This window comes from Phalacrocorax carbo, chromosome 2 (assembly GCF_963921805.1).
Source record: "Phalacrocorax carbo chromosome 2, bPhaCar2.1, whole genome shotgun sequence".
NCBI classification, from domain to species: Eukaryota; Metazoa; Chordata; class Aves; order Suliformes; family Phalacrocoracidae; genus Phalacrocorax; species Phalacrocorax carbo.
The window spans coordinates 159,299,982-159,313,196 of NC_087514.1; the positions used below are offsets into that span (position 1 = coordinate 159,299,982).

Sequence of the window (13,215 nt, forward strand, 5' to 3'; positions counted from 1 at the left end):
GTAGGAAAGGGCATCCCCTGCTGAATCACTGTTACCTTCCAGAAAACCTGCATATATGTGGATCTCTCTCCTGTTAAATTATGGTTCAATTTGGACCAACATGTGGAGTCTTAGGTGAGCGGTGCACAAAGCCAGACACCCAGAAGAAATGACTGCAGCACAGTACGCCTCGGTGCTATCTCACAGTAGAAAATCACAGCAATAACAGCAGCAGCGTATCGATACTGGTAGAGAGCTGCGCCGGTGCTGCGTACCTGCTGCAGGACTGCTGTGCAGGTCTCTGCAGTCAAGGAGAGGTTGGCTCTTAAGTCTTTTCTGTCTTTCACTGTCTCCTTTGTAGTGCTCAGGCACTTCATGTCTCCACAACCAGGCTATCTCCTCTGTCATTAGGCCATCCTGGATATTCTAAGGAAGCCTAAGTACTACATTTTCCTTCTATATAAAAGGAAATGTATCTAAAAGTAGTAATGCTGGCTTCCAAACTCTCAGACACCTATCTAGTGTGGAAGCACAATTGCTTTTGTGTGGGTACAAAGCAAGAATTTTTAAATTTTATTTTCATTATATTTAGAATGACTAATACTCAGATCAGAAGACTGCAATTTTACAAATGCAGCTAAGGAGTAATGAAGACCACATTCACTGGGAAACAGATGATCTTCCCTTAGATCTGTTCATTTTCATTGCTTATGAATGTGCACTATTATACAGTCTCCTGCCTGAGCGTACTGGAAAAAAAGATATTTTTTTTTGATAAAACGACAGGACTGTTTGTTTCATTTTCCCTTACCTTTGGATAATGGTATGTTTTAACAGTAGGGTAAAGGCTGCCAGTGTATACCGGGATCTCCATGGTGGGGACTCTGGAGGCATTAATTGTTGCATATGCCAACCTGGTGCCATCAGGAGACCACCAATGAGCAATATGAGTCTTCAAGATCTCCTCTAATTAAAAAAAAAAAAAAGACAAGAACAGAAGAAAAGGCTATTAGACCTAAATTACTAGGTAGCAATAAATGAAACAGTGTAGATATGAAAATCCCAGTCTAATCACAGCCCAGGGAAGATGCCACAGGAATATAAATTAAAAATACTCATTAAATTATGCCATATAGAAAAATGAACACAACTGATAACAATTACTCTGAATATATAGATTATTAAGCATAATTATGTTGCTCGAGAAACATCGGATTATTTACATTAATACACATATTCACAACAGCGTCAAAGGCCCTGCTACTCCTACTATGTGTCCTGTACGTGGATATGTGAACATACACACGTGCACGTGCTGGCAGAGCTTGGGTTCCTACCTGCCCTACGGTAACAAACCGGAGGGTGCCCCGGGGCTAGCGGAGAACTGCAATGACCGAGATTTAGTTCTCCTCCACAAAGAGTTCACAAAGTCATACTAGACACGTATCAGTGGATTAAAACAGTGTTTATACTTAGATAGCAGTGCTTCAGCTATAATTTATATCTTTGTAAGTTCTGTTGCCAGTTGGGAATAAACAAAAATAGCAGTTTTCTATTGGTTATGCAATGCTGGAAGTTTGTAACACTTTACAAGATACGAGGCTTTAGAGTCTGTGGCTTGGATACCATCCTGACTTTTATCCCTATTTCATTTTTTAAATCACTTTTGCAAAGCAATTTTCAACAAATAGTCAGGGTCAGAGACTGATCCTTTTTACCACTGAATTTTGGGATTATAGTTTGTTTTTGTGATTTGAATAATGTAGTTGCCATTGAGAAGGTACTAAAAAAGATGCCAATAAAAACATGTTAGGATTCAAGTATGCAAGGAGAAACAAGATTGCCAACATAAGAAATTATTTTGAAGACTGGAAGAACTTAATTCTCATTAAACACAAATTCAAAGAACTTTTAATTTCTAATACCTTATCATTTACTATCTTTCATTGCAAAGATGACTTCAGCTTATAGACATCCAGAAAAGCTATAAAATTCACTCTTTGTCCAAAGTGTCTCCAGTTACTGACATTTGGAAGACACTAACTCGGCTTTTTAAACCTCCCATTTTGCAAAAGGCAATAATGTAATCCATTTTCATTAAAAGGCTTAATATCATATGAGTCATTCCTATTTAAACCATAGCAGAAGGGCTCGCATATGCTGTACAGATTGATGGGCAGGAAGACAGGTCTCATTACTTTAATGTGAGAATGAGAATTAAAGAGGCTGCAGAGTGTTTCTGAGCCTGCATCACTGAAGTCCTGCTACACAAGTCCAAGAGCTCCAACGTCTGCTGTTACCGCTGGTCATTGCAAAAACAAACAAGGATTTTCAGAGTTCAGACCCACCATGTTTGTACAGCACCCTATGATGGCTCCTCTATGCAACCAGAATGTCCCTCTGGTCTGAAGAGTAGAAACTCATCAAAGACTCTTTTATTTCTTTAAAAAAATCTTGGATGAGTGATCCCTGGAGAACAGACAGACAATTACATTTATTGTAGAGCAAACGAACACCTTTGTTAATCCAGACTTGCATGTGGCTTGAGAGAAACCTCAAGGTAACATTAGAAAGGGTGCAAGTGAAAATCACCCTCGATAGTTATGCCTTCTGCAAATAACTAATTTATTAATCAATACTTAATGACAACATCTAAGTGAGGTTTCGGAAAGACGTCTAGGAAGTTGCAAATATTACATGGGAAAGCACACGTGTGGCAAATTTGCTTTGCCGCATTGTCCCACCTGTTGTGTGTACATGTAAAAGATGCTGCTTTTGACTTTATATTGGTTGCTCATTAAAAAGATAATTAAAAGCATAAAGGAAAAGGAGTAAAAATGGATGGCAGATGAATCCTTGACATCTTAACATTAATTAGGAATGGCTTTCTTCAGCAAATGTTTTCTCCAGGATCTCAGACTTAATGAAGCAGTTCTGCTGAAGGTCACGTGCCAAGAAAGGTTTTAGTGCAGGTTTTGTGGTCCTCTGTTAATGAGATTTAATTGTGTGAACCCTTGCCTTGAAACAAAGCCAAAACCTTGCCATTATTAGACATATCAGTTAGTTCTAGCAAACTAACTTATGCTCAAGGACTGTTACAGTATGTGTATTTTAATCCCTCTTCTAGTTGAATAAGACTCGATTGAATGAACATTTCAAAGTGGTGTGAAATAAAGAGTCTTCTAAGTTAACAGACCCTAAAGGGGAGCATTTGAAGCCCTAGGTTGAGGTATATTCAGTGACGACTGGATATATATCCATTTTAGAGACTTTAATATCACTGGATGAGAAAAGAAACTGGAGGCAATAACAGAGGTGTGATGAGAAGAATCTTCCCTGAGCTGAATTAAAGGTTGCTGCATTCAGAGTATTACATAGTCTTTGGTATCAAGACCTGGATAGCATCCAGAGTGAATCAGGCTGCCTACAGCAGGAATGCCATCTCTTCAGAACATGTTTCCTGTTCTTTTGGTCTTTTGGGCTCACCATCAGGAAGCAGAAAGGAGAAGTCCCTTGCTGTGGTTCTCAGCTGTCAAGTAACAAGACACGGTGAATCTGGGTTTGGATGTAGCATTTGGCTGTGATACCTAAGGGCAATCCCTGGGTGGACTGCACAGTGGATCGGAGAGTGGATGGACATTTCTACTAGGTGTGTTACCCAAAACTAGCCCAGCATGTGTATAAAAGGAAAGGAAGCGTCTGCTTGTTTCAAACTTTGAGTTTATGCCAGCAGTACTTGCAAGAGCAGTGAAATGAGGACTTGAATCCTACTTGAGGTAACAAACTTCTCAAGAAATCATAGGACATAGAACTGGAAGGGCTTTTAAAAAATTATCTGGCCCCTTCGTCCATGGAGAATATCCACCCCAGTCCTGTAAGAATCTTCACAAGTAGATTTTGCTATTCCTTTTGATACTTGTATAGAACCTTTAGCAGAGGTTTGGCCATAGAAATCAAACACTTTAAATTTTCATGTCCACTTTTATCTAAACACTTATCAGTCCCACTGAAGTGCACCCAGACCTCTGCCTTTCCTTATAGAGTCAATGCAGGGAAAAGCATCAGGGCTTTATCTTCTGCAACCTCAGTGGCACCTGGAAGATTCTGGATAAAAGCTGTTGGACCGCATTTGGAAATCCACACAGATGGTTTTAATGTTGTGAATCATCTGCCTTTGTGGTACTTCTACAGACACTGCCATGATGACTCCACTTCCCAGGCCTGTGCAGAGTTCTAGGCTGGCAGAGCTCCTCTTTGTTAATAAGTACATGCGAACACCACGGACATGGGGGTTTCTTCAGACATTTCTAAAAATTTAACTACTTCTGCAGCTTTTGGCCATCCTGAGTCATATTTGTGAATCATGCCTTTCTGTTGAAGGTGGCAAAGTTCTGGCTTGCTGGTAGGGAAAGGATGAAGCCTTCACTAGTGGGAAATCAGTTGGTAGCTTAGAGGTTTCTTTCAACTTTGAGATCGCCACAAATAACCTGCAATTTGCAAGTGTGAGTTAACAGAAACAGAGACTTGCACAAGAAGACAAGGATGCTTGGACAGACCTGTCCTCTGACAGGTACCATTGCAACTCCTTTCTATCACTTAAAAAAAACCCAACAAAACAACAAAGAACACCACCCAAAAAACCCCCCGAATAGGATATCAGGCAGAAAAACTAAGAAAAAGGGTAAAAGAAAGAATTTCCAAGTGAAAAAAGTCATCACAGTCAACAGAGGCATATAGCTGTATTAGCTGTATAATTCACCAACCAAGGCAATTACAAGCATCAATACCCCAGTTCCCATATACAATGAAAACAGCTGTAGACACTACCCTGATCAGGCACTTTCCTTTGGCCACCCACACGCTTCTCCTCTTTGCAAGGCAGGAATCCGTCACTCCACAGTCATCCTCCAGATGTGCCCGTGCCCAGGTGTCCATGTTGCCACCCCTCATAGGGAGCGCAGTGGTAATCACACCCACACAGCCTCACTGGCAGTGGCACAAAAGCCCATCTGCAGGAGTGAGCAGGTCAATGAAAGACTGCTCCTAAGAGCTTTTCAGTCTTTAACTGCTAACATCTTCTAATGAGAATGCCTAGGAAAAATCCTACAATGAATGTAAAGAAACGAACCTTTTCTCTTCCAAGAAAAAATGACTCACTCATAGATCTCTACTGCAGATAAAGAAGAGATCTGGAGATCTCAATCGCATGTCCACCCTTGGTGAAGCCCCTCATGTTATATGGATGAGCTGCAGTTAACAACTGCAGTGCCATTTACTTCAAAAAAGTAACTTCCATTTATAACAGCTGAGGAGGTGTCCTTGGAGGCTGGGCAGAAAGGTTTTTTTCAACTGCATCTAGAAAAGTAGAAGCTTTCTGCATCTCAGGAGGTCAAAATAAGAGTGTAATGGGTAGCAGCACTTAGGAGGTTTTACCTATTAAATAAATCAATTTCTTTTCTACAATTAAAATTATCTTCTAATTCCAGACGTTGCATTTTCTTCTTCAGTAGGAAATCAAAACAATATTGTTAATGTTGTGCCCACAGAAGACAAAGACAGAAAATAAATAGTTTTGATTCTCCTCTGAGTAGCTATAGATACATGCACACACACACACACACATATCTAGTTTTCTGTCAATAGACCCATTAATTCCAGAATATTTTAATTTTACACACAGAATTATGCAAGATTTTGTCTGACAGAGGGAACTTCCCTTTCTATGTTATTTATTGCTGATGTGGTAAAGTGCATCAATTCCAGGAAGCATAATCAATGGTTTCATTTGTGTGACGTATTGTAGATGATCTCAGATCATTAAGTATTCGGTGTGCTGAAGACATTTTGCTGTTTTATTAAAATTGTTAATAAAAAGGAATTGTAAACAAAATGAAATTAAAGCCTAACATAAAGGCCATGGCTTACATTAGGAAAGAAAGCTGAAAAGAACTTGTCAGTAGGAAGCATCAAAAGAACATTAGAGGAAGAGAGATCAGAGAACAGAAAGGGAGTCGAGGAAAGGAGAAAACAAAGACTTCTGAGACAGTGAAACCCCAAGGGTTCTCGTAGAAACATCACATAAATACAAATGCTTATATGACAGCTGCCATCTGTTTTAAAATCAATTACTAGACCATCTCAAACCATCAACCACACGTCTGAATCGGTTATTGTTGTATGGTTTGAAAGCAAGTATTTTTACCTAGTTAGGGAAAACACATTGTTCATATCGGCCTTCACTGACATGTCTTTCAGGGATGGCTTTAGAAGACCACCCTGCCATCTTTCATACAGACACAAGCAAGTTTTTCTCTCAGTTCCTGTACTGTAGATCTATATTGACTTCTATTAAGTCACTGTAATAACTATAAAATGGGTGTGAAAGTAGTGTGTGCAAATAGTGTAAAAGTGTGTTATATTACTATAGCCAGTCTACATTTTCCTGTGTTGACATTATTTTATGCTGATGTCAGCAATAGCCCTGCAGCACTATTGATTTCAGTGAAATTTATCCTATTTCACAGTTGTCTAATTGAGTCAGGTGAAAAAAAATGTCATTTTGCAGGGCCAGTGAATGATTCAACAACCTTTTGTAGAAAAAAAGTAGTTTTTGGCTGAGCCCAAACTCCAGGCTCAACCTGATCCCACAGTGCCTGTGTGCAGACAACCACTGCTCCCAAAGGGTTCGCGTCATCATCCAAGAGATTCTTAAGAAAACCTGAGCTGCAACACTCACCCTAGTGACCCTTCATTCCTACTCGAAACACAGAGCCTCCCCTACCACTGACAGGCAGCCAGCTTATGAAGAATAAAATATTACTTGCTTTCATGGTGTTTTTTAGGACATGCCTTAGAGAGCACGTTTTAAACATCAAATCCTTGATCCAAAAAGTTGACCACCCGATGGGAGCAGCATTATGCAGCTGTGGACCTGAACAGATGCAGGTGAGAAGCTTCCATGTATTCAGCAGCCATAAGAGGTTGGCAGACTGGGGAAAGGAGCCCAGCCAGGAGATTTACACCTCCTCAACCCCACCTCCAGGGAAGGTGGGCTGCAGGTGCCATAAATTTCCCCTTAGTCATGCAGTTTAATTGCTTGAGCATGTTTTCTGCTCACTCAGCCTTGCAGCTCCTTGTTCCTGCACAATGTGTTGAGACAGAGGGCAAGGGTTTGGCCAGTGCTTTCTGCCTCCCCTTTACTCAGACAGTGAGAGCCTGGAGAGAAGCTTATTTCAGCAGGGTGGTTCATGCTGGGTGCTGAGGACAAGCCCATGGGACTCTTCATGGGTTTTGCATGGTCAACAAGGTCACTTCTTACCACCACATCGCTCAAAAATTGCGGCATGGCCTGAGCCAAGCCCAAGCTCAGCAAACAGGCAAACCCCAAAAATCTGACAGCAAATGGGCCATGGTCCATCTGCAAGATAAACGTGGCTCTGTGTAACAACAGCACAAGCTGCCATGCTCCAACAGAAGACACATCATTTTTGGATGCTCTCTGATACCTGGCAAGGATCCCTGAGGGAATGACACAGGGATGAAGAGCAAACAGCATCCAGCAGAGCCAGGGTGCACACCTTAGAGGCAGCTCTGCCAACCACCCTGGCCAAATCCTGACCACTGCAACCCAGGCCCCTTATCCATCGTCCCAGACACCAGCAGAGCCAGGGTGTGCACCACTGTTTCTCTGAGGACAATCTTTAGGACACTTCTCCCTGAGGAGCAGGACTGAGATTGCGTTAGGATGGCATTAAACTGCTGACAGACAGAAGAGACTTTCTGAAGTTACTTGTCTCACCCACATCAAAACTGCTTTAATACTTGTGTGGGTTTTTTTTCCCCTGGTCCATTGATTCTTCTAATTTGTTTTGTTTCCAACAGTAAAAGATCCTGTAGTTGGTATATAAGTCAGGGCATTGGGGTGTTGTTTACAAGATTATTGACAAGTAGCTGCCAGACCTTCTTTGCTGTCTGAGTGCTTGGGGGCTTCAAAATGCTGGAGGAATTGACTACCAGCCTGATCCTGTCCTCAGGTACATCTCTGCAGCTCCCACCAGAACAGGTCAGGCTCAGGCTGTAATAACTAGGAAATCACAAATGTTTACAATCTCCCTCATTCGTCCAAATGGATTTGTTGACAAAAAACACCAAACAAAATAAATGCATGCAAGTGTGTCATCTGAGAAATACAGGCAGATCTTCACAAACAAGAGAATTATTCAGCTATTTGGAAATGGCCAGAGCGGCCAGGGGCTCCTCCAGGCTACCTTCAAGTCCTGGCACACTGGGCACACTCAGCTGTACAAATCCCACCCGAGGTGAAAAAAGCCATGGAGACGGGCTCCCCCTTGGATCTCACATGGACCCTGTGACTCCACCAGCAGCAATGAGCAGCTCCCCCAGAGGTCTGGCACCCCCTCCTAGAGCAACCACAGCAGGCAGGTGGGCAGGCAAGCAAGGATACTGTACACACTGCCATACTATCTATCCTAAGGGCACACCAGTATTTTGAAGCTTGTTTTGCAGTAAAAGCTGCAAAATGTAAAGGAAGATATACACCTCTTTGGGCAAACATGTCAGAACAACACAGAGTTGCCTACACATCCTCCTTCTGCTCTTTCAGAAGTTTCCTTCTCTGTGTTTCTGGCTTTTTATCCCCTGTGTACCATCCTTAGCAAGCCTTCGCTATTTGCTTTCAAAATCGTTAATGATTAATGCTCACAGTAGCTCCTAACAATTAGCAGGTTTCCTCCTGTCGTGGTGTGAGTCAGTCGCAGCCACAGTAAAAACCCCTTGACCATCCTGGCTAGACCGACATGCAGAGGTTTCATCAATGCAGGCAAGTCTGTGATCTGTCAGGATGTCCAGATGTAATAATGAAAATGGGGACTGAATTATGAAAGTAGAAATATTACTTAGAGATCATATCGTCAGATATTCCTGTTTCTAACTCCACTCCAAAGAGCAAATCCATCTAGAAAATCTGTCTGCAGTGGCACACTACTCTGTGTCCCTAATGCATTGTAAGAATGTATTTTTCCATCACCTGGCATAAACATAAACCCACAGCCTTTTGCCAGCTCTCCATGAAAGCCTGTTAGCTAGAGGCACTAAATCTGTAGAAACTTTTGCTGGCAAAAGTCTTCTGAGTAATTTGCACTGCAGCTCATTGCTGTGAGTAAATGTTCATTGCAAGGTCGTATTGTACCTTGTCAATTGCTAAGGACCTAGACAAGACAGAATTCGTGTTGCCCAATTGACTGGATGCAGTAGGGCTCCTTATAGTCAATTTTTTTTTTATTTCTTTCCCCCCCACCACCACTTAACAGGTTGCTGTAGCTGAAAATACAATTTGCTTATCTGTGCAATGCAGTGAGACAAATCAAGGTTTTCATTGTATGCTGAATATTACTCTGTTCAGACCTGCTCAAGTAGCTTCCTCTTCACCTTTCCTTTAAATTAAAAGCTACACATTTTTCCCAGCTAATCTGTGGGTTTTATGACAGGAGGAAGATGGACAGCCAACCTTGACACAGGGGATCCATTTCAATAGCTACAGATGTATCAGGAAAGTTAGTGATCACAAAACCCTCTGAATTTGACTATCAAAAATTCATTAGATGATTGCAATAGTTCAAGAACACAAGTGCCCAAAAGCAATCTTTTTTAATGTTTCATAAAGCAATATGAGAGATAAGAAGACTGAACAGCTTGACATTGCTATTAAAGAACTTGATTCTTCAACCCGACGGACTTCTATCAGCACTTGCGCAAGCTGTCTTTCACGTGAATTACTTGCATGATTTATTCACCCTGAGCAGCACCTGCTAGTCACCTACCATGAGTGCTAATAAACGTCAGTTAATATTGCAAAATACGGCCTTGCTTTATAAAATGGGAACTGTAGCACATTGACTGAATGTAGTTTAGCTCCAAATTTCTTACCCAGTTTAAACTGCTACAGTCATTGAACAGCCATTAAAAACCCACTCAGAGTTTATATTGCCCTACTATGGCAATATTCCCGGAGGTTTCACCCTGAACAGTGATTCAGGAGCTGGCTAACTGAGAGATTTAGCTCAATAATGACTCAGAGGATGAATCTGATTTTACAGTACTGAATAATCGGAGGAACTACTAAGATCAATAGAGTTACCTAGGAAAAATAAAAAGGAGAGCAGGATAAAACCAGAATCCAAATTAGCTTATAGCAATATTTCAGAAAAGCACTCTTGTTAAAATAACAGAAACATTTATTATTAATAAAGGTAATGGCATATAATAAGGTTATGCCGCTGATGGATCAGTGTGGTTTGACTGTGTTTATCACAGTTGTGCATGTTGAAAAGAAATTCTGTTCTTCCTAGGTGCAAGTCTTGAAGAACCTCCGCTATGGACTCAAGGAAGCTCACAGAAAAGACAAACATACCTGTATGATAAAGTACACCCATCAAAATCTCTTTTATCTCTACTACAAGGAAATACTTTTTTTCAATATTTTTGAGCCGTGGACTACTGTGTAGTAATTCTAAACCTACTGACAAATGCTTGCATGACCTTCCTTGGACCACTTCGAATTACCCCACCTCTCTCCAGGGAGCTGCAGACCTCAGGCTATACCTCACTAATGCCCAGAAGATGGTTAGAGATGCTTTGGGTACAGGTGATGTCTCCAGCTGCACTGCAACAAGAGGGAAAGCCGCATGGTACCCTGCACCTAGGGCAAGGGCACCAAGTCTGTGTAACTCCGACTGACATCCACAGCCCAGAAACTCCCATAAATGAGATAGTACATAAACCCCAGTGCTTTGTGTATGAAGAATGCCTAACAGGGAAACGCTGACAAAGCATAAATCGGTGAAGAACATTTCTGCGACAACCACTTAAAAGCCCTTTATATTAAGGCAAAAAGCACATGCGCAGACAAGGACAGACAAATTAGGGAGACACCTTCTCTTGCAGTGAGGTGGAAGGGGGTATAAAGCAAGACGCTGTGAGTGTTTCCCTCCATATTTGCAGAGCACAAAGGGTAGGAACACCTTCAAGGGGCCTGAAAGGGCACTGGCACGGTGAGCAGGGTGGCATAGAGTCATTAAGGTTGGAAAAGACCTCTAGGATCATCAAGTCCAACCGTCAACCCAATGCTACCATGTGTCCTAAACCATGCCCTGAAGTGCCACGTCTACACGTTTTTTGAACACCCCCAGGGATGGAGACTCCCCCAGCTCTCTGGGCAGCCTGGTCCAATGCCTGACCACCCTTTCAGTTATGAAATATTTCCTAATATCCAATCTAATCCTCCCCTGACGCAGCCTGAGGCCATAAAGAGCATCACCCAGCTCTTGCATATGAGAGGGGAGATGCTGGGATTTATCAGGCACGGAGTACTCAGCGCCTTGCCCAGCAAATGTCTGGTCCGTGACGTGTTTCTCATCAGAGGCACTGCCCCCACATATGTCCATATTCGCTAACATTTTTATTTTTGAATTTATGACCATTTTGATTTCCTTAGAGGGTCCTAAGTTTGTGTCTCTAACAACTGCTGGTTTTACTTTAAAGCTATAATAATTAGAGTCTTCTAATGAGAGTTTTAATTGAATAGTGAGTCAAATACCAGATGAGGTTATCTATTCATCCTGGCAATGGAAATCCAGAGATTTAGAATTTTTTTTTCTTTAATTTTGTTGTACTGATTTGAGTTTTGTATTCCCTGTTGTGTCTTGTTTCTCATAGCTGTCTGATTCTATTATTTTCAACTTTTTTAATTTCAGTTGACAAAAACTCCATCCATAAACCAGCACATAAAAACTTCTGGAAAAAAAATACCAAAACGCATAGAGAAATATACATCTAAACACACATATGGAATGATGCAGTAAGAGTAAAAAGAAATTGTCTGCATAATTAGATCTGAAACTGGTAGGGAAAAACCTTATTAAAAATGAATATCATAGAAAGGCAATTAAGAGTTTTAAGGGAAAAAAACCTGATTAATTAACTGCAAATTATAAGTATTACTTTGAATTGCGTTGTACAGCACAGTATCAAATTACTAATTATCCTTGCCCGCTTTGTTCAAAGATCATGAATGTGCATTTTCATTTACACAGGAGTAAGCTAAATACACGGAGAGGCAGCATGTAGAATTTTGCTGAAATCGCTGGGGATGAGGGAAACTCCCCCATTACCATATAAATGACATACACAGAGTTATAAATGACACGCACAAGATCCAGCTCATATTGTTCCTTAGGATGTAGCAGGCAAATACCGGAAATTATAACAAAGCTTATAACCTACCAGATAATAAATGTAACCCATACCCCACAAATCCCCACCGACCAAAGATAATTTTGTCTGCTGTTTTTTGCTGATTAAGGGTGGCTTTGGAAAAAATGCCCCCCCCCTTTCCCTTCTTTATCTGTTTCATTTATTGGCAGGATGGAGATGGCTCCGTTTTTATCTACCTAACAGCTCACAATATCTAACGTAGACTAATCTTCATTTCCAAGGGCCTCATAGCCTGCTCTACCCTTAAACACTCCTATTAAGTATCGAGGACAACTCCCACATAAAAAAGACTCATTATAGCAGCTCCTTTTTCTGCCGGTGTATTTTTACCGTGACATCCACGATGTCAGCAGAGCTGCTGTGTTGAACTCACAGCTGACCAATATCTCCTTATTCCCTGCAGCAGCCTGGGGACTGGGTCTGCTTTGGTGGGGTGTTTGCTCAGCACTAGGCACAGCCAGGTCACAGGACATACACTTCCCACCACCAGACTATGAAACGTATGTTTTGAAATGCCTCAAAATGTTCAGGTGACAAACATTATCAAATTGCAAAGAAAATACGATCACCTTTGCCGAGTAGGACCGGAAATGCCGAGTTGTACTTCTTGTCCCTTATTGTTCATCACTAACAAAAGTAATTTTCGAAGTCATGTTATTCCTGGAGTATTTGGATGTCGGTTACACTCAGAGATGCCAATTTTAATATATATTGACCTTTCTTTCTAAGGCTTCCTTGGATGCGTTTCACCTTTTCATGATAACTCCCCCCATGGAAAACACAGCAGCTCTGGGCTGGCTGAATGTCCCTTCCCACTGACGGCTCATGGCTGCGGCAGTCCCCGCAGTGGGAACTCTGTCCTGCTTCTTCGGGAACAGAGACCCGCGTGTGGGAACGTCCATCAGAAAGGGAGGCTGTGATTTACTCTTTGGGCTTCTTCAGAGT

The 13,215-nt window shown here is 41.5% G+C and overlaps 1 protein-coding gene across 3 annotated transcripts in view; it reads right to left on the reverse strand.

Annotated features, from left to right (window-relative positions):
* DPP6 (dipeptidyl peptidase like 6) overlaps window positions 1-13,215 on the reverse strand; it is a 576,690-nt gene that overhangs the window by 59,070 nt on the left and 504,405 nt on the right. For all 3 annotated transcript variants that reach the window (XM_064445043.1, XM_064445042.1, XM_064445044.1), the window contains exon 9: window positions 791-945. In XM_064445043.1, the coding sequence (XP_064301113.1) occupies window positions 791-945 (155 nt within the window). The remainder of the gene's footprint in view (window positions 1-790; window positions 946-13,215) is intronic.